Source organism: Paramacrobiotus metropolitanus, unplaced genomic scaffold (assembly GCF_019649055.1).
Source record: "Paramacrobiotus metropolitanus isolate TYO unplaced genomic scaffold, Prichtersi_v1.0 Parri_scaffold0000010, whole genome shotgun sequence".
NCBI classification, from domain to species: domain Eukaryota; kingdom Metazoa; phylum Tardigrada; class Eutardigrada; order Parachela; family Macrobiotidae; genus Paramacrobiotus; species Paramacrobiotus metropolitanus.
The window spans coordinates 1,892,805-1,911,414 of NW_026570230.1; the positions used below are offsets into that span (position 1 = coordinate 1,892,805).

Below are 18,610 nucleotides of genomic sequence, written 5' to 3' on the forward strand. Positions count from 1 at the left end.
CATATAAGTGCGTGGAGCCGCATGGCGAACAATAGCCATAACAATTTCAGTTAGGGTTATTTCTGAACATATTTCAATTATAGATCTATTACAATTCAGCAAAACAATAATATTCTGGTGGTCCTCCAAATGCCACACTCCACCCCGGTTCGCCAGGTAGCACTTTTTTGACGTGTGTTGCGCAGACCCGAGACGTGACGGCGACAGTATGTTTAAGTAGAGTTATCGCGCAATGTTTGACGTTAATTGGTACGTCTGGAGTACGTAGACTACGTAAAATTACAACGAAATTGTTACAATTAAAACACATCCGTCCTGGCTTTGTATTTTGACGGTGCTCGGCACATGTAATCCATGAATGCCTTTTTACGAAATCGAACCGGGCACGTAATTAATAATTGTGCATTTGCGCTGTATTTAGAATGTACATCATGAGTCATGATAAACTCCATAATGCGATGTTACTTCTGTTATGAACAAGTATATACAATTGTATGCATACGCAAACTCATACCGAGTAGTGTTTGTTTCTTGGACAAAAACTTAGAAATCAGTCTGTTTGAGTTGTACTTTGCCTCTCGCGAAGATTAAACACGATTTTATCAAATTTTCCGTCACAATATTTTCTGATTTGTATTGTTATATGAAGCACCCAAGTCAAGTTGTTCTAGTCATAATAAAATACTAAACAGTATAAAATCACTAGAAGACTTTTGCGAACAACTAGTACATAAACGCTTCGTGATATTGCAATACAATTTTAATAGCAAGTTAGAAATACCCAAAACCGAATTAAGCTGCATATCGGCGGCAAATGCAGATAAGCTGAAGGGTCAGCAAATCCATGGATCAGCTAGCTGGAGCTCTAAATACACGACAGGATCGTCAGAATAAATCGTACCCATGCTGACGCAGGAAGACCAATAGGGGCGTTACCGTGGAATTGGGCGTGGACGTCGTATTGAAAGTGGGAATAAAATCCGCTGGAGGCTCAATGAACGGCGAAGGAGTGAATGTCGCGTTAAATAACGCCTCCGTTTCTTTAGTTGCCCGCATGGCCACAATGGCAGCATTGAGACGCGCCATGGTTTCCGGAGCTGTATGTAGCAAAAATCAGCCATGATTTTTGAGCGCTTTGGTAAGAAAGTAGTAATGCGTATCATGATTATAATCATCTTACGAGAGAGAAGCGATGTATTTCTTTTTATAAAACTTAAGACATATCGACTGCTTTCGAGCGGTTTTCTCATTGTTTCACGTACCGCTTTTCACCGCAAAACTGGAGAAAACCGGCAGTGGAGTGGACGCGCCCTGCATAGTGTCCAGAAACAAATCCGGGTACTTCGGATCTCTTATGGCTGTGTCAACAACGGGCGTTCGTCCGACCAGAGTCGTTTTGCCATCCTGAACGGCTTTCAGTGCATCAGCCAGTGTTCCGGGCTGCGCACTGTCACCTTGTGGCGGTCCTAACTGACCGGATACTGGATAATTTCCTGGTTGCGCCTATTTAAACAAAAATAATAATTTCAGCAATTACCGCTGTGCCTGTGGCACCATATTGCTGCTAGTCCTCTCTTTATTCACCTGTGGTACAACGTATTATTAGGTAATCAAAAAAACAACGGCAAATAGCGTGCTACAATTACCGGCAAATAGGCTCAAGGCCGTCATCGGCAAATAGGCTTAGTCATCGTTATAGATAACGTACGGTACAAATATAACACTGCATCGCGCTGATTTTCGTATAAAAAGGTTAATACTCTACTACTAGTTTTTCATAAAGGTCATGCTGCATCACTGCTAAAAGTCTACCTATGTGACGTGATTTAGGCATGAAAGTGCAACGTACCTGCATTGTTTGTTGCGTTGGTGTGGTGCTGAGAACGGATACCGTGGTGACATCCATCTTTTTCTTATTCCTCACTTGTATAACATGAGAGCCCCAAATCGGATATGTGAAATGTAGATCGCCACTGAAAACGCCGTCATTTTCCACAGCCGCCGCAAAAATGTCGAGATTGTATTTCTGCATAATATATGCATATAAAAAGATTGCAGCAGATTAGTTATTATCAGCAGGCTGTGGTTAAAATAAAGGTACATACTCGATCCATAATCCAGTTTTTCGCTTCGGTGAAGTCATGAGCAAAAGTAATATTATCCAGATCCAGATTTAATGCTCCATATTGCGCGAAACGTTTCAGGAGATTCGGTATAAATCCTGTTTTATCCTTGTTGAATAGGTATGGAATCTGCAAGAATATATCGTGCGCTGCAAAACTCAAGCCAGTTTGTATTGAGATTATTTTGCTACCTCCACAGTAACGATCTTCAGCTTCTTGTCAATCGGATATATGGACGTAAACTGGGCAAAGCCGGTACTAACAATTGTCACGCATAGTAAAGCAAACAGAATATTCCGCGACATTGTGGCTAGTAGGAAAGTGTAAATCTTAAGAAAATGGTATAAGAGATTGCTAAACTATGTAATAGTAACCGCCAATACGCCATGTGCAACTACATTTGGGGTTCTTAAAGCATTTCTCGTGAGATTTCTGGAGATTCAGCAGAAAACGTGAAGTAGGCCACGATATAACGTGCGCGACGGAAATCGGTGCAGTAATGCTGATGGGGCATCTTACAGGTTCCGGTTTTTCTAAGAAGTGAAAACGACTTCCGGTACATACGCCGCGCTTTGTGCAGTTAACTGAAAACTTCAAACGTCAATTGATTCACGTGTTACCGAAATTGAAGTGGGGACAGATTTACGTTCGAAACCGCATTTATGCTGATTTAATGACAAAAACCAGGTTGCGAGAAGCCGGGTTTGCTTGGCGATCGTGACCGATCAACATACAAGGTACGAGTACACCTACGTACGTTAGGGAACACGACTGTACTTCTGCACGTTCATTTTCAAGGTTGTAAGCTTTATGACTTAATTAAATGTATTTGCTAATGCATTTAGCCACATTAAATATATCAGCTCGTGACAATCATGCACTGCACTTTGTACAAGTACAGCAGAAAGTACGTACAAATTATATAATACAAATGTACAATGTCCAGTGTAATGCGGCATACGTTAACAAAAAACGAGTCCCGGGTTATATCTACGATATATAGATATATATGGCTTGTATATATAGTTTACTATTTCAACTAAGCCGGCAGCAGAATTCGTTTACGCTACAGAATTCCTTACAACCGTACTTAATTTTATGCAGCCATTGTTTTGATAATGATGGGCGTAAATGGTTTCAGTTAAACAATTTTCTGAGGCTACATCGTCGTGGAACGACGTTAAAGTTGTTAATAAACAAGTTAGCGAGCCACCTGTTTGCGAATTACCAGTGCTTTTCTCAAGCGAATTTATGTAGCTGGCCGTAAACGGGTGGGAGTTTGACAAAAAGTCTGGCCGCATAAAAGCAACCGTGACACGAAAATAAACATTTGTTTAAGTCTGTATTACTCGTTCGGTAAAGCCGGGTATGATGGTTGGTAACAAAGCACAAATCCACAATGAAATTCCTATATCCAAAGGGATCGGGATTATGTAATTCTGCACGATAGCAATTCCGCATCTTGTTTACAGACTGCAGCATCAGCATGTTTGGATACTCATCTCTTTTCGTTTGTTTTGTTGTTAGTGGGACGTGAGTGTTTAATAATGTGATCATTGCGATGTGGTGACCTCAAAAGACAGTTTGGTTATTAACAGACATTACATATACAGTCTGTATACTGTGTTGCTGTAAGTTCTGTGCGCGCTGTAATTAATACACTTATATAAAAGATGGCCGCTTCTACGTCAGTGAAACATCACCTAGTTGACCTTTGCCGTCCCCTGCTTCTTCTTATGAGTATAGGTGGCTGTTTTTACCATACTGATGATTTTTTTAAAGACAACGTTGCAAGCCCCAAGTTACTGGAAGACAGCTCGTCAGTGAAGGAAAAACCTCGCAAATGCAACATCAGTCGCTACTGGAATTGGACGGCAGTGACCATACTGATTGTCTACTTTGGAAAATATTTGTGGAATTTTCAAAGTTTACTGCGCGAAATGGGGAATCCACTAAGCGGCAGCAATCTATCCGGTTTCGTGTTAACATTGACATTTCTCATCTGGTTCATTCAAGTTGTTTCCTGGCACATTATGTTGATTAATTCATGCCAAACCAAATGTTTCGACAAACTGTACATCCAATGGGAAGTACTGCGTTTTAGCTCGAGCGACGCAAACCTTGCTACACAACTGCCACGCAAACGAAACTGGATTGTTATAGCGGCAATTATTTTTACCCTACTCAATGTGCAAAGTATTTGGTCGGCTGTACTGATCGACAATGGGACATTCGATGCGCAGCGGCACATGTTATTTGCTGGAATGGACGGTTCTGCTCTGAAGACCATCAATATTGTCATTTGTATGGCTGGACATTTTGTTGCGAGTTTTGTTTACATCCTTCCGCTAATGCTCTTTGCACTGTTGGGTGACTGCGTTTGTGCCGAATTTGACAGTCTATATAAGCATTTGCAAAGGCATATTACCTCAGATGGCGAAATTATTCATCGGTCAGTGGAGTGGTACCGGCAAGCTCACGAAAAGCTGTGTGTTCTGATTGAGATGATCGATGAGATATTCGCACCAGTTGTTTTAGTCGGCATTTTTGCGAGTGTACTAGAAATGTTCATGCTCGTGTTTACCGTGTCGGATTTTTTGACGCACGGACGGTTTACCGCTCTTATCGCCTTTAATGAATTTTTCTGGTTCTCCTTCCATTTTGGTCAAGTGTGCATCAGTACCGTCATCGGGATAAAGGTCAACAGAGCGGTGAGAATGTGCGTCGAGTCAGTTTAAGGGCGTTTCCCATTATTCGGTTTTGCTGTTGTAGGCTCACTCCATTCTGCAGTTGCTGTACAAGCTGAATATTCCCAGGTTGAAGCAGTCGGGAGAAATTCCTAGTCTGTCGGTATTTTTGAATAAGCTTACCGGTAACCATATCGGCTTTACGTGCGGAGGCTTGTTTACCATTGACGCTTCGGCTGTGTTGACTGTAAGCGATTATGCCGTCTCTTTTGTTGAATCTCTGTGGGGTATAAACACCAGTTCACAACATCTTTGAACGTTTTACAGATATCCGGAACTTATATCACTTACCAGCTTTTGCTGTTTCAATTGCAAAAAGATTTCGGCTCACCTACCGATACCACCGCCGCTGTGTCTGTATTCGATCAAATTCATAACGTAACAAAGTAGAACAAAATGTACAAAAGTACTGTCTCTCCCCGTATAAAGGATAACTGTTAACTGTCCATGTACAAAGTACTTCACGAAAAAGTTTTCACTTTTCAGAGCGGTGATAATATGACCGTTTCTCCGCGCTATGCTATCTGACTTACTGTTGTACGATATTATTTACAAAATGTGTTAAATAATGCAATCGTTATTTTGCATTACATTAAATTTACTGTATGCGATCGAAAGAGGGCAGAGATTTCGTAATTCTACGCTAGCACTATGCACACGCTTTGGCAAGGCCTAAACAAAGCTGCTAGTAGGCTATCGCATCGAGTAGTTTGGTCTTGAAGTTGTATTGTATATTTCTATTCAAATACAAAATTACAAGCTGTTACACGAACGTCAAAAAATCCATAATTTTAATTAGGTTGACCAGCGTTGATTTATCTATGCGCGCAGCGACAGTCGCAAAGCGAATATGTGTACATAGAGATGGGCAAACTAAAATTAGTCGACTAATTAACGGTTAACTTCGGTTAACCTGACCAAAACTAAAAAAATTAGTTTAGCAAACTTTGGTAACTAAAAAATTTAGTAAGAAGCTTTTTAGTGACTAAATATTTTAGTCAAGTTGATTTTAGTTACTAAATTTCCACGGTTAACAGGTTAACCAAAATTATTTGGTTAGGGCCCTAGCAGACTAAGCCCAAATATACAAAATAAATTCATTGGTGCATTACACTCCTTCCCTGTACTCAGTACTAAAATTAGTCGACTAATTAACGGTTAACTTCGGTTAACCTGACCAAAACTAAAAAAATTAGTTTAGCAAACTTTGGTAACTAAAAAATTTAGTAAGAAGCTTTTTAGTGACTAAATATTTTAGTCAAGTTGATTTTAGTTACTAAATTTCCACGGTTAACCGGTTAACCAAAATTGTTTGGTTAGGGCCCTAGCAGACTAAGCCCAAATATACAAAATAAATTCATTGGTGCATTACACTCCTTCCCTTCCCCTAATAATCGCCTCAAGTATGATCAAATAGCGAAACTACGGACGGACGACTGCAGCAGTACCAGGAGGTGTGTAATGCATCTTGATTTACGGCTATATTATTCCAGTGTCTGAGTGAGCCGCAATTAAATGACTGTTTATATACGTGTTCTGTAAAGTTTAAGCTCGTCTGGCTCGGCAACCATAGGCGTACGGCGAAATGAGCAATATATTTTTACAAATGACAATAGCTTGGACGCAGTAAATTACACTTGATTTGAAAACCGAAAAATTTAACTTTAGTCTCGGTTAACCTTGGTTAACCGGTTAAAAATTTTAACCAACTCGTGGTTAACCGCTAAGAAATTTAGTCGCCAGCGTTTAGTTGACTAAAAGGTTTAACCAAGTCAGTTTTAGCAACTAAAACTTTTAACCGAGTTTTAGTTTAGTTTAGTCAGTTTTAGTTTGCCCATCTCTATGTGTACACACTAATACACAGAGTTACCTTGGTAGCTGATCCTTTTATCTTTCACATGTGAGACTGCCGAAAACAGCTTTTTTGCCTAAAAGCATGCAAATTACCTAGTCAATATGCGTGAAAATAGTAGTACAGTACTTTAGAATGCGGCACCTAACGACATCGATCTGTGAAGCAAAATTCGCACAATACTGTAATTTGTTGAGACAGATGTGGTCATCCGAGCGACATTTCACCTTTTAATAATTATTATTATAATGTTTATTTCTAATAAGAATTAGAAATAAACACAGTACATCATTTTAAACCGCTAGAAATTATGGCCTTGACAACTTCTCAACATACAACTTCCAACACAACGAGAGCAAAATGTCAACGAATATGAAAAAAATAAAACTGCATGATTATCTATCCCCTTCCCCCGTCCAACGTTCCATACGTAATGCGGCGTACACATTCATCCCGGTAAAGCACTGTCAAGGCCGTTTAAGTTTCATCTGTACACAGCCGAAGCCAAAATTGCAGGATGGCAGCCGGCATTGATGTAGCTCCCAACGATCCGCATCGGCGTCGTACACTTCAATGGTCTCATTCTCAGCACCGATCGGTCCAATGCCACCGAGAACGTACAGCTTCCCGTCCACGCAGCCAAATCCCGGACGCCAGCGCGGATAAACCAGATCGCCTGTATTAGCAAAAATACTACGGGCCGATTCCCATGCAAACGATTTTCATGTAAATCCAGAATCATACCCCGTACCCGTATACGACCATTGCGTACAATGTAATACGAAAACACAAACCTTTCTTCTGCCATTGATTGGTTACGGGGTTGTAGGCCTCTACGTCCACGAGGTCTTCGTCGTCCATTTCTCCACCTACACAAATACAGTAAGAACTAATTGCTAGAACTAATTAAGTTCATTCATTGAGGTACCAACTACGTAAATCAGCCCGCTGGGCGCCAGACATGCAGAGCAGCTGTAACGTGGAGTGGGCATATCGGCCAGTCGTCTCCAAGCGTTAACTGCAGGGCTGTAGGCGAACACCAAGCTGCTAGCGCGTCCCTTCTTGTCTACACCACCGACTGCGTACAACAGCCCGCTATGTCCCATCATATGCAAGCCCCTCAGAGCAACGGGTAGAGAGGCCACCGCACTCCAGGAATTGCTCCTGAAATCATAGGCTTCCACGGACGACAGTTCTTCGCCAGACCCAGGTGTACAGCCGCCGGCCACATAAACGCGACCGTTCAGGACAGCCAAACCTGCCGAATGGCGCGGTGTCTGCATGTCGGCCACCGGCGGTCCCCACTCCTCACGCAGGCCTGTGTATCGGTTGTCGACTTCGATGGTCTTGAAGTCATACTTGCTGGAGATCATCATCCAACGATCGTCCAACATCACTGCCCCCAAGCAGTCCTGGCGCAGTGGAAACTCCTTCAGACGCCACACTGCCGGGATTGACGGGCAGAAGATCTCGACCGCAGCTCCTTTCTCATTCTTATCCCCACCGCCCAAGCAGACTAACACTTCCCGCGCACATGACGCCAGAAAAACAATATTAACTTATATTTGTTCCACAACAAAGTCCATAATGTCCATTAGACGTAGAGAGTAAAACCAGGCTCAGGTCGATCAAACTAAGCAGTCCAAGTCCCAAGCAATGAAATAATCATGAAAAACGTACTGCGCCTGTCTCAAGTCTAAATATACTAACCATCGGCTTCACAAGAAGCCAGATCGTACAACTTTGTACCGCTTCAGTGACTCTTACCGAATGAATGTCGCGGTGTGGTGTTCTGCGTTGACATGCCAGCCAATCCGGACGGGGGCGGTGGCATTTCCGTCGGCACACTGGCCAAGGTCCCAACATACTCCTGTCGACACTGGTCCGTCAAAGAAGAAACGCGGACACTCTGCAGGACCGTGTGTAGGTGAGTCAGTCGCTCGGGACGGCCGTAATCCAACCAGCGCAGCACCGCCTCCCACACTTCATCCTCACTAAACACCTCCACGTCATCGGATGCGATCAGGGCATTTAGCTGCAACAAAAAAACCTGTACAATTTAAAAACATTATCTCATTACAGCTAGCATAATGTCGCTGAGTAAACTGCGTCATAGGAAGACCACACATGTTCTACACCGGATTTCTCCCATTTAATCAAACTCCGCACCTGTTGCGCGTCCATCTGCAGGAAATCCTGGCTGTGCGCCAAGCGCAGGAAATGAGGATGGATGATAGTCAAGGCTTTCTCGGCCAGATATGGATTAGCGTGATTAGAAGCCAGAGCATAGACCAGCAGGCAGTTGGACAGGCTCATGTGCTCTTCAACGAATTTCCAACACTTCTTGGCAACCGTAGTCATCTGCAGAAACTCCGCGGCAATCAGTATGACTTCCACGTTGTTTTCGTTCAGGCTTAGATCCAGGGTATAGGCATATTTTACTAACCTACATAGAACGACTGTAATTAACAGTTTGCACTGGGAAATGTGACAAGTCAGCTCCGCTCCAGCCATCACGATTTACCATTCATGGTACCATTTTTTTTGCGATCAGGAAGACGCCCAGACAAACGTCGTACAATCATAATAATTATCTTATTCTATACTTATTAATTTAAAAGTACTGTACAGTACTCGTATCATACAGCAGCACACTTTTGCCACTTTGCCTTTGCCTCGTATACCATGCACTGTAAAGTGTAAAATATCGACTTGTTACGATTTTAGAACCAGCTTCTTATCGTTAAAAGTTAAAACTTAAAACTTAAAGACCTTCCTGACTTTTAATTGATAATCTACTTTCTGTTAGTTTTTGTTAGCCATTAGACAGCTCAATCATTAGCTGCGCTTCCCTGAATATTCCGTTTGGGACTGACTGACTCTTTATCATCCTTATTTCCTACGCGATGTCGAAGCCGAACAGTTTTACAGATCCTCTTCCTGAATGTCCCGCTGACGCTGTGGAATTTCTACGCGGACTGCGGGATCTGCAGTCGACGGGCGCCTTCTGTGATGTTGTCTTGAAAGGCAACGGCGAATCCTCGGTGGGCATTCCGTGCCATCGTAGTGTGCTCAGCGTGCAGAGCCCCTATTTTCGCGCCATCTTTACTCACAACTGGAAAGAGTCATCCGAGCCAGAATTCCAGCTACGAAACATCGATAACCGCACGTTGAACGAGTGAGTAATGGTAAACAGCGTAACATGATATTAATTCGGCTGAACAAGCTGTCCGAGCAGTCATGAACTGGAATTGGAACTTTAGCAGTGCGAGTCGTGAAATGATTGATGACGCTGCAGATTTGCCGCTTGCTCCTTCGCCAACACCACACTACAGATGGTTCTGTATGACTGTTTAAGTTTATCTTACCTTCCTGTTTAATTTATGGCCAAACATGATCAAACTTAACTCGCTGTGCAGGTTGGTAATGTATGCCTACACGATGGATCTGAGCCTCAGCGATGACAACGTGGTGCCCGTGTTGATTGCTGCGCAGTTTCTGCAAATGACTCCAGTGGCCAGACTCTGCTGGGCATACTTGGAGAAGCACATGAGCCTGTCCAACTGTCTGACCGTCCACGCTCTGGCTTCTCAGCACCACAATCCCCGTCTGTCTCACACAGCGCTGGCCTTAATCCATCCAAATTTCCTGCGCTTGGCGCAAAGCCAGGACTTCCTGCAGATGGACGCGCAACAGGTGCCGAGTCTACTTACTGGGCGATATTACAGCGTAGCAGATCATATGCGGTTTTGTCAGTGAGAGTCAGCACAATGACCGTGGCGGTTTTCTCAGCGACAATAAGCTGACGCTAATGAAACAGTGCTCTTACATTGCACATTTTATTTGTTTGCAGCTGACTGCGCTGATCGCATCGGATGAAGTGGAAGTCTTCAGTGAGGATGAGGTATTGGAAGCTGTGCTGCGCTGGTTGGATTACGACCGCGCCCGACGGTTGGCGCACGTGCCCACAGTCCTGCATAGTGTTCGCGCTATCTTCCTGAGCGTCCCGTCTCGACAGGAGTACGATGAGGCCCTGGCTGGTGCACCGACGGGCATGCCACCGTGTCCGTCCGGAATGTTCGGTGAATGGACCGGCGGAATGACACTGAACACCACCCCGCGGCCTTCTTTCGGTATGGGTGACTCAGTTGGTTAAAGTGGTAATTATATTTGGTTTGCCCGACCTGGTTTCTCATATAGCAGATAGTTTGACTTTTATTATCCTGAGTCAGGACGGAGAACGCTATAGACGGTGAATTCGCTGGTCAGGTTAATTTACACTCCGAAAATGCATTGTTTTGGTCGATATAAGCTTCGAATTCATGTTAAGCCGATACAAACATATAATGGAAATTATGGAGGAATGCCAGTTAATGTAGTTTTATTGGTGTCAGGTGCGCAGGAAGTGATCGTCTGTGTGGGCGGTGGCGATGATAATGAGGATGGAGCTACGGTGGAGGTTTTCAATCCGTTGATCCCGGCAGTATGGCGCCTGAAAGAATTGGATATGTTCGCGGATTGCTTGAATGCAGTTATGATGGACGATCGTTGGATGATGATCTCCAGCATGCGTGGTTTAAAGACCGTTAAACGCAACAGCCGCTACACGGGCCTGCGTGGCAAGTGGGGACCGCCCGTGGCCGACATGCAGACACTGCGCCACTCAGAAGGTTTGGCTGCCCTGAATGGTCGCGTTTATGCGGCCGGTGGCTATATACCTTTTGGTGACCCAGTGTCGTCCGTGGAAGCATATGATTTCAAAAGCAATTCCTGGAGTGCGGTAGCCGCTCTGCCTGTTGGTGTTATGGGCTTGGAGATAGTGACATGGAACGGGAAGTTGTACGCATTCGGTGGGGAAATCGAAGAGGGAAACGGTAGCAGTTTGGCGCTGGCCTACGACCCCGAAGCAGATAACTGGGCGCGACTGGCCGACATGCCCACTGCACGTTACGGTTGCGCTGCGTGTGTGGCGCCCAGCGGGCTGATTTACGTTGTCGGTACGAGTATTGCTGAGCATCATGACAGAGTTTAATTCCTCAGGTAATTCCTTCGGTACATTGTGTAGGTGGAGAATTAAACGACCAGTACTCTGCGCTCGTGGAGGCTTACAACCCCGTCACCAATCAGTGGCAGAGGAAAGGTAGGTGTATATCCGTTGTAAATACTTGGAGAAGCCCTGCACGTCTGCGGCAATAGGTGTTCAAATGAAAATCGTGTTGTCAGTGCCATGTTTTGCCATGACAGGGGATTTGGTCCAACCGCGCTGGTTGCCGGGGTGTATATCTCTTGACGGGAAACTCTTCGTTCTGGGTGGGGCGGGACCGAAAGGTGTTGAAAGGGACACCATCGAAGTATACGACCCCGATGCGGATTGTTGGAAGCTTCATGAATGCCGGCTATCGTCTGGCAACTTTGGTTTCGGCTGCGTAAAGATGAAACTGAAGTCAGCTTGACGTTGCTTTTCCGTCCTCGTTTTTTTATGAGTTTTGTCTCTAATTTGGTGGCATTTTGGATGTTTTGGGTGAAGATTTCCCAGATGCTAAGACCATTATTCTAGGTTATTCGTTTCTGCTCCAGAGATTTTACCATGAATTTAAATATCGTTCGGAGGATCTTTTGTAGACCAAATTTGTCAGCCGTGTTTCAGTAAATAACTGGAATAACAAGTTTTCTCCAGATTGATCTTATACTCGTTCCCTCGCGTATATAAATGCAATTCACGAAATTTAGTGTGCTTCGTGATTATTTCGCTAATTTAATGTGCAAGTGTAGAAGCACTGCAGAAATATTTTCGACAGTTTTACGCGTTTTCGACATTTTTAATCGGAAATCCGGTTTATTTCTAATCTAATTTGTTTTGTTTTCAGTTTAAATAAGGACATTATAGGGTCAACAAAATACGTAGGTAACAGTCATTATTATAATAATTATGCAGTACGAGTATTGCGCGACCACCGCTAAAAATACCTTGATATCGAAAAAATATAAAATTTCGACTATAAGGTTGTGGCACCATTACCGGCGAACACTAGGTGACTACTGTAGAGTACACTTTAACGGTTTCTGAATCGTGACAATCACCAAACAGCCAACTTTCGCAGTTGAGGGGATTGCCTGAGGCCTCACATATGCCTGACAGCCAATGCTATCTCAGTGTTATACTTCGTCCCCGTATTGGTTATGTATTTCCGATCGCTAAACGTTCCCGGTATCAGTAAGCTATGGACTTGTCCGGATTTCCAGGTACCCAGTCGGTAGCGGACAAGTTTGGCCAAAGCCAGCCGGTAGTCGCCCTTCATCGCAAAGCAAATCAGCTAAAACATCGAAAAGCGGTAAAATTTTGTTATTATTATAAGAACATATATTAAATTTCGATTTACCGGATTCACAGCGTATCCGAACAGCTGACCGGCTGCCATCCAAATGAGAATTAAAGGGAAGTCTACATCATCGGGCGCCACCCGGATGATTGTAATCAATACCGGTAAGAGCATCGAGCAGCCAGCAATCAGTATAAACGATAAACACATCATGTTGGTGGTGACCATCCGTCTGTAACGCCTGTTATTCTGCTGATCACCAACTGATCGTTCTAACCCAATATGTCGTCTTTTCCTTAAAATATCTCCGTAGATGATAACGTACAAAGCAGCCGTGGCAGCACTGGGTATATAAAATCCCGTATAAAACATGAACGTTCCAAAGCGTCCGCTGGGCGCCGTGGCACACGTACCTATCGGAAGCATGAAAAACACAACTCCCACGTTAAACCAACCCAAACCGGCATATAGAAAGGCTGCACTCCATAATAAGGTCACCATTATTATTTCACTGCGTTTGCTGGAAAATCGCCGGTATCGGTGCGGAAAACACAGCGCCACCGTGCGGTTAACCGCAATGTAAAGGTCAAACCAGTTGGACGCAAATCGCAGCGCCAGCTGGATCCACTGATACAGTTTGCAGTATTTCGTGTCGATGGACCAGTGTAAGATCTGTTTACGGTATAAACTGGTGGCGACGATGGGAAAACTGAAACCGCACAATAGCGCGTATGATACAAGGCAATGGGCGATTAGTAATCCGCATCCACTGCGCAGATTCCGATTGGAAAAGATGAGGCACGCAATGAGAAGATTTCCTATCGCGCCTTCGAAGGAACCAAATAAATAGACTGCAGTCCATAGTTTCACCGATTTCTCGGGGATATAACCAAGAGATTTGTTCGACGTGATGTTGAAACAAGAACTATTAGCCACACAGCGTGAAGACATTTTTATAATGGCAATTACTCTGTGTCAGACGTTGTCTTGAACAGAGTCTCAGCGTCAAACAGACAACAATCGTATGCTGTATTAGGAATGCTGGAAAACCCATCATGATGAATAAAACGGTGTAACGTTTCTGCTATAAGTACATGTTGCGCTGGGATGACCTTTCGACCTTGCACGAGGGGAAAGAATGCTGGGACTGAATAGATGATTATTATTAAAACATTTCATTGTGTCGTGCAAAGCGAAGAATGCCTTACATACCGTATAAACCCTTACTCCTCCACTGGAAGCCGGTTGTTGCAAAGACGCATGCTACCATACTTAACCAGCACGATAAGCTGTTTTAATCAGGATTACTTCCATGCACAATTGACCTGCGACAAGATGCAGAATACTGAGAATAGGGAGAACACCCACTCGGTACAGACTAATTCCGATGTTTAGAGACGGCCACGACCTTTTGGATATCTGCTTGTCAGTCGACCTAGGCCTGTAATATGTGGCGACGGATACTTTGTCAAAGGATGACGGGCGCCGGACGAGAAACTGCATTTCCTATTATCGGAGAAGTCAGTGCTAATATGTGTACCAGTGCCACCAACCGCGGTGGATGCAAAAACATCCGCCGTACGCTAAACTATCGTTGTTTCCGCGCACAGCACCACACCCGTGGAGTCTTGTTAATTAGAAAGCATAACCGTCAACCGTCGTCGCCCTAATCTGACTTATTTGCTCGAGGAAAACGGAAGAAACGTGTTAGGTACATTCATGCAATTTATCCCAGTGTTGAACGGATCAATGCTAGCCGGTAATGCGTAATCCGTACGTGCAGCGTTTAATTACAAAATAAGTCCCGCAGTTGCAACTGAATTTTATCTACAAAACCGCTTGCATTAAATTTATAAAATTAGGGGCGCGGGCAGGCGAGTTTGTCATTGGTCATTTGCTAACTAATACAGATTATCCACCGCACATCCTACGCTGCTTGTCAATAATTGATGATTTATTCCAGTTTTAGATTTTAAAAATTTATCACGCTTCTCTGTGGAGTTTGTTGTATCCTTCAATGTACTTACTCGTATTGTGCATATCGCCAGATGGACGCTCTCTTAGCTCTCAGCTGTTACTTGAAAATAACTGTACAGCGTTGCGCTGCATATTTTTGTCCTCCTATTTCAGTTATTAAGATATTAATACTGAATGTTTTCATGCTTCTTTCTGCCTGAGTGAGGGAATAGTGGCGAATAGTATACAGACGTACACGTGTACCTTTATAGTGGTGAAGTAATTTTCATGCGGCGTTTTACAATTCTTACTCGCACGCGGATGGTGTTAAGTAAATAATCGGCATTTCGCATTGTATGGTTTTAGATTTCCTGCGAATTTGTATTTGCGTAATGTATCAATCCCCTATAGAGTAATCTTTAGGATAAATCATTAGAAACCAGGTTTTCGTTTTTCATTGTTTAATATTAGCGTCATGCCGGCTTAACGCAAAAAGCGGTATACAGTATCCAATCAAACGGCACACTAATACGTATTTTGGCCCGATTACAAAAGCAGAATAATTACAGAGGCATAACATTGCTGTTGAACTCCGAAGTCTATACTAGAGGGAATACGGAGGCATCAACCACTAAAGGCATTGCAATATTAATGCTCAAGAAATTTCATACAATTTCAGCGCAGAAGTTACTTAAAATTTTTCTAAAAATTTATCCCAGGGTCGTAGTCCGTCGAGTACGTACTCCTAAAATGTCCTACCTCAACAACGACATCGATATCATTCTGCATCGATTACAAATCGACTGTATTCCTAAAAATACGGCGAAATTGCTGTTACGCACCGATTAGTTCAGCAATCACTAATCTCTTTAAATATGTCTGACAACTAAGGCTAGATGAGTATTAAATTTTGCTCCCGTCTCGGAAACATGTTTCCGTTGGCTTCCAGTTGCCGGTGAAATACTGTGATCTTGCTTGCCTTTGGGCGTTGAAAATAGTGAGCGGAGTATCCTCGCCAACGTAAAACGATAATCGGCTTTCATTGCGAAGCACACAAGCTGCAGTAATTAAAAGAGAATGACAGTCATGTAATGGTAATTCATTGTTACGCATGATGCGTAATGACTACGAATTTCGCAAGGCCATAATCTGAAAATTTCTACTTTTTGACTTACAGGATTTACAGCAAAACCAACAAGCTGAGTGGCTGCCATCCAAATCAGTACTAACGGATAATTCACGTCATCTTCGGCAACTTTAATGATGGTGATCAATACAGGCAAAATTACTGAGCAGCCCGCGGTCATTAGAAACGAGACACACATCATATTCGTGGTGACCATTCGTTTGCGGCGTCTGCTGTCTTCACCCGCTGCACCATCCAGCCCAAGATGTCGTTGTCTCAGAACCATCGCATAGATAAACACGTATAATCTGGCGGTGGTTGCACTCGGGAAATAAAACCCCGTAAAATAAATGAACGTCCCCAAGCGTCCGTTTGGCAAACTGGCACACGTCCCTATAGGGATCACCACAAAACTGAACCCCACATCAAACCAGCCTAAACCGGCGTAGAGGAACGCCACAATCCATAACACCGTGACAACCGTCACTTCGGTTCGTTTGTGGGAGAAACCGCGGTACCGGTGCGGTAGGCATAATGCCACCATCCGGTTGATGGCGATATAAAGGTCAAGCCAGTTGGACACGAACCGGCATCCCATCTGTATCCACTGGTATATTTTACAGTGTTTCGGGTCCATTTGCCAGTTTAGCATCTGTCGCCGGTAGACGCTAGTGGCGACAATAGGAAAGTTGAAGCCACACAGAATTGTATAAGCCAAAAGACAGTGAGCGATCAGTAATCCGCATCCAGTGCGGAGACTGCGGTTGGAAAAGATCAGGTATGAAATCAGCAGATTGCCAATGGCCCCCTCGAAACAAGAAAATAGATAGACGCCTGCCCATGCCTTCACCCAGTGGGCGGAAATTGGGACAAATGAAATATTAGACGTTGTAATTGTAATAATATTATCATAGCCAGAGTTATTAGCCAAAATAGACGCACTGTAACTATACATTTTCGCGTAGCGCGAACCAGAAGTAGCATCAAATTTATGGAAAAGAAAAGAAAGTCAACATCGGAGAAAATCACAGCGGCAACGTTTTCGTCAGTTAACGCATTCAATTGAAGAAGAATAGCGAAAGACAAAAAACGGAAGAGTCGAGGCACACTTTACGCACAATTTCGCAGATGTTTGGATTTGTTAGCGATTTCTTTGTCAACATGGCAAACACAGTATTTCTTGATGCACGAGTAGTTAAAGGTTTCCTCGATTACTCACTGAAGCATGTTGAGAAGTTGAATGTCTTTTTAATTAAATCAGTGTGAAGCGAGCTGTTAAGCGTTTAAAGTCTCTGTTCTCCATAATCCAGATCACCCGCTTCCGGTATCTTCTGCGATGCGTGCTCCACTGAAAAAAGAGGTGCGGCAACGTTTTCCTCCTTTATACAGTTTCAAGGCCTACCTTACGATCCAGTGCAATAGTTAGTTTCATACGGAGATACTTTTCTCGTAAGAGATACATACTGTCTCATCAGGATGATCCTGTACTCGAAAGGTTGGTATATTGGACACCAGGATTACGTTGCAAGAACGCTTCTTTGCAATGATTATCCTGTGGACCTTTACTTACCGTTAGCAATACAATACGACGGACAGGAGCTACATTCAGACCGACAACAAGCCAAATAAGAACAATTAAGAATTTCATTGCCAGAGCGGAAAAAATTATCCAACAATTTTACCCAGTCTCCATGCAAGGGTTTCAGTTTTTTGTTTCTCCAGTTTTCGTTGTCACGCGTGTTTTGATGGTCGGGCGGCTACCGTGCTGCAAAATGTACGGCTTTTTTTCTCCTAGAACACAACCGTTTCTGAGATGTACTTGGGGACGTGGATGTCTGTTCTTGTACAGTCACTTGGCTTCCTGGTGCTTCCATCTGGCATCTGGTAAACAGGATCCCCAATCGGTTCATCATAAATAGCCTCGATACTGGTGTTCCCGGATAATTCGTGGTCGCCCGAACAGCATACCGGTGTGCGACTGCTGGCTTCTCGCGCAAGGACACAGACGCTCCGTTCCACAAAAGTAGAACAGTAGTCCAGATGAGACTGGACAAAAGGTCAAAGCATTGAGAATCACACAGGTCGTCTGCTGCATGATTAATAAGAGAAATTTCATGACTAACGCTCTAATGCGTCCCAGGAATTACTGTTTGCACCACAGAAATACATATTTCGTGCCTGTCAGCAAATGTGCAGTTTATACGTCACGAATACCGGAGGAATACAATTACAACTTCAAAAAGCAATATTCGGCAGGATGGCAGTATTCTACTCCAAACTTGAACTGCGATAAGGTACGTATATGTTGTCAAAATACCATTATTAAATTAAACATGTCACCGCCGTAAAACGGATTCGCCTGGTAAACGGGCGCCGTAGTAAACGGGCGCCGAGTGTTTTTTCACCGTAATAACGTTAAACATGATTCATGAGTAGTTTACAGTTAATTCTGCTGTATGGGGAAAGAAAAGCTACCCGTTTCACAT

General features: G+C 43.6%; 4 protein-coding genes and 1 long non-coding RNA gene across 9 annotated transcripts; 2 read left to right on the top strand and 3 right to left on the bottom strand.

Annotated features, from left to right (window-relative positions):
- Positions 1-584: 584 nt before the first annotated feature.
- LOC129583395 (uncharacterized) lies at positions 585-2,493 on the bottom strand. 2 transcript variants are annotated; one of them, XM_055475180.1, is made up of 6 exons: positions 2,315-2,493; positions 2,106-2,252; positions 1,850-2,026; positions 1,263-1,503; positions 937-1,097; positions 585-865 (listed from the first exon to the last, which is right to left on the bottom strand). In XM_055475180.1, exons 1-6 carry the CDS (start codon positions 2,426-2,428, stop codon positions 854-856), a joined length of 852 nt encoding a protein of 283 aa, XP_055331155.1. In that variant the 5' UTR covers positions 2,429-2,493; the 3' UTR covers positions 585-853. The 2 variants fall into 2 exon arrangements, with proteins under 2 accessions (XP_055331155.1, XP_055331154.1); XM_055475179.1 differs by having other exon boundaries at positions 585-1,097.
- A 1,910-nt stretch (positions 2,494-4,403) lies between these two features.
- LOC129583397 (uncharacterized) lies at positions 4,404-5,349 on the top strand. The gene is made up of 3 exons (XM_055475184.1): positions 4,404-4,834; positions 4,896-5,057; positions 5,138-5,349. The coding sequence occupies exons 1-3, from the start codon at positions 4,430-4,432 to the stop codon at positions 5,258-5,260; spliced, it is 690 nt and encodes a 229-aa protein (XP_055331159.1). The 5' UTR covers positions 4,404-4,429; the 3' UTR covers positions 5,261-5,349.
- Positions 5,350-6,978: 1,629 nt separating this feature from the next.
- LOC129583393 (kelch-like protein 2) lies at positions 6,979-10,216 on the bottom strand. Of its 2 annotated transcripts, XM_055475175.1 has the most exons (6): positions 10,091-10,216; positions 8,892-9,868; positions 8,490-8,757; positions 7,651-8,244; positions 7,517-7,591; positions 6,979-7,398 (listed from the first exon to the last, which is right to left on the bottom strand). In XM_055475175.1, the coding sequence occupies exons 2-6, from the start codon at positions 9,234-9,236 to the stop codon at positions 7,190-7,192; spliced, it is 1,491 nt and encodes a 496-aa protein (XP_055331150.1). In that variant the 5' UTR covers positions 9,237-9,868; positions 10,091-10,216; the 3' UTR covers positions 6,979-7,189. The 2 variants fall into 2 exon arrangements, with proteins under 2 accessions (XP_055331150.1, XP_055331151.1); XM_055475176.1 differs by lacking the exon at positions 10,091-10,216 and having other exon boundaries at positions 7,260-7,398; positions 7,655-8,244; positions 8,892-9,981.
- On the top strand, positions 9,088-12,389 carry LOC129583392 (kelch-like protein 41b). 3 transcript variants are annotated; one of them, XM_055475174.1, is made up of 7 exons: positions 9,088-9,254; positions 9,654-9,900; positions 10,142-10,418; positions 10,576-10,855; positions 11,117-11,719; positions 11,788-11,862; positions 11,967-12,389. In XM_055475174.1, the coding sequence occupies exons 3-7, from the start codon at positions 10,149-10,151 to the stop codon at positions 12,173-12,175; spliced, it is 1,437 nt and encodes a 478-aa protein (XP_055331149.1). In that variant the 5' UTR covers positions 9,088-9,254; positions 9,654-9,900; positions 10,142-10,148; the 3' UTR covers positions 12,176-12,389. The 3 variants fall into 3 exon arrangements, with proteins under 3 accessions (XP_055331149.1, XP_055331147.1, XP_055331148.1); XM_055475172.1 differs by lacking the exon at positions 9,088-9,254 and having other exon boundaries at positions 9,328-9,900; XM_055475173.1 differs by lacking the exons at positions 9,088-9,254; positions 9,654-9,900 and adding an exon at positions 10,046-10,065.
- Positions 12,390-14,172: 1,783 nt separating this feature from the next.
- Positions 14,173-15,777, bottom strand: LOC129583400 (uncharacterized). Its single transcript, XR_008689780.1, has 3 exons — positions 15,758-15,777; positions 14,255-14,367; positions 14,173-14,189 (listed from the first exon to the last, which is right to left on the bottom strand). It is a non-coding gene; the product is annotated as an uncharacterized LOC129583400 (long non-coding RNA).
- Positions 15,778-18,610: the final 2,833 nt, after the last annotated feature.

Coding starts and splice junctions, on each gene's coding strand:
- LOC129583395 (XM_055475179.1), bottom strand. CDS start 2,428: ATGTCGCGGAATATTCTGTTTGCTTTACTATGCGTGACAATTGTTAGT. Junction 2,253..2,314: donor TGAAGATCGTTACTGTGGAG/GTAGCAAAATAA, acceptor ATATTCTTGCAG/ATTCCATACCTATTCAACAA. Junction 1,504..1,849: donor CAACGCAACAAACAATGCAG/GTACGTTGCACT, acceptor TTGTTTAAATAG/GCGCAACCAGGAAATTATCC.
- LOC129583397 (XM_055475184.1), top strand. CDS start 4,430: ATGGCTGGACATTTTGTTGCGAGTTTTGTTTACATCCTTCCGCTAATG. Junction 4,835..4,895: donor GGATAAAGGTCAACAGAGCG/GTGAGAATGTGC, acceptor TTGCTGTTGTAG/GCTCACTCCATTCTGCAGTT. Junction 5,058..5,137: donor ACGCTTCGGCTGTGTTGACT/GTAAGCGATTAT, acceptor AACGTTTTACAG/ATATCCGGAACTTATATCAC.
- LOC129583393 (XM_055475175.1), bottom strand. CDS start 9,236: ATGGCTGGAGCGGAGCTGACTTGTCACATTTCCCAGTGCAAACTGTTA. Junction 8,758..8,891: donor TGCAGATGGACGCGCAACAG/GTGCGGAGTTTG, acceptor TTTTTGTTGCAG/CTAAATGCCCTGATCGCATC. Junction 8,245..8,489: donor CACACCGCGACATTCATTCG/GTAAGAGTCACT, acceptor GTGCGCGGGAAG/TGTTAGTCTGCTTGGGCGGT.
- LOC129583392 (XM_055475172.1), top strand. CDS start 9,629: ATGTCGAAGCCGAACAGTTTTACAGATCCTCTTCCTGAATGTCCCGCT. Junction 10,856..11,116: donor CACCCCGCGGCCTTCTTTCG/GTATGGGTGACT, acceptor TATTGGTGTCAG/GTGCGCAGGAAGTGATCGTC. Junction 11,720..11,787: donor CGGGCTGATTTACGTTGTCG/GTACGAGTATTG, acceptor TACATTGTGTAG/GTGGAGAATTAAACGACCAG.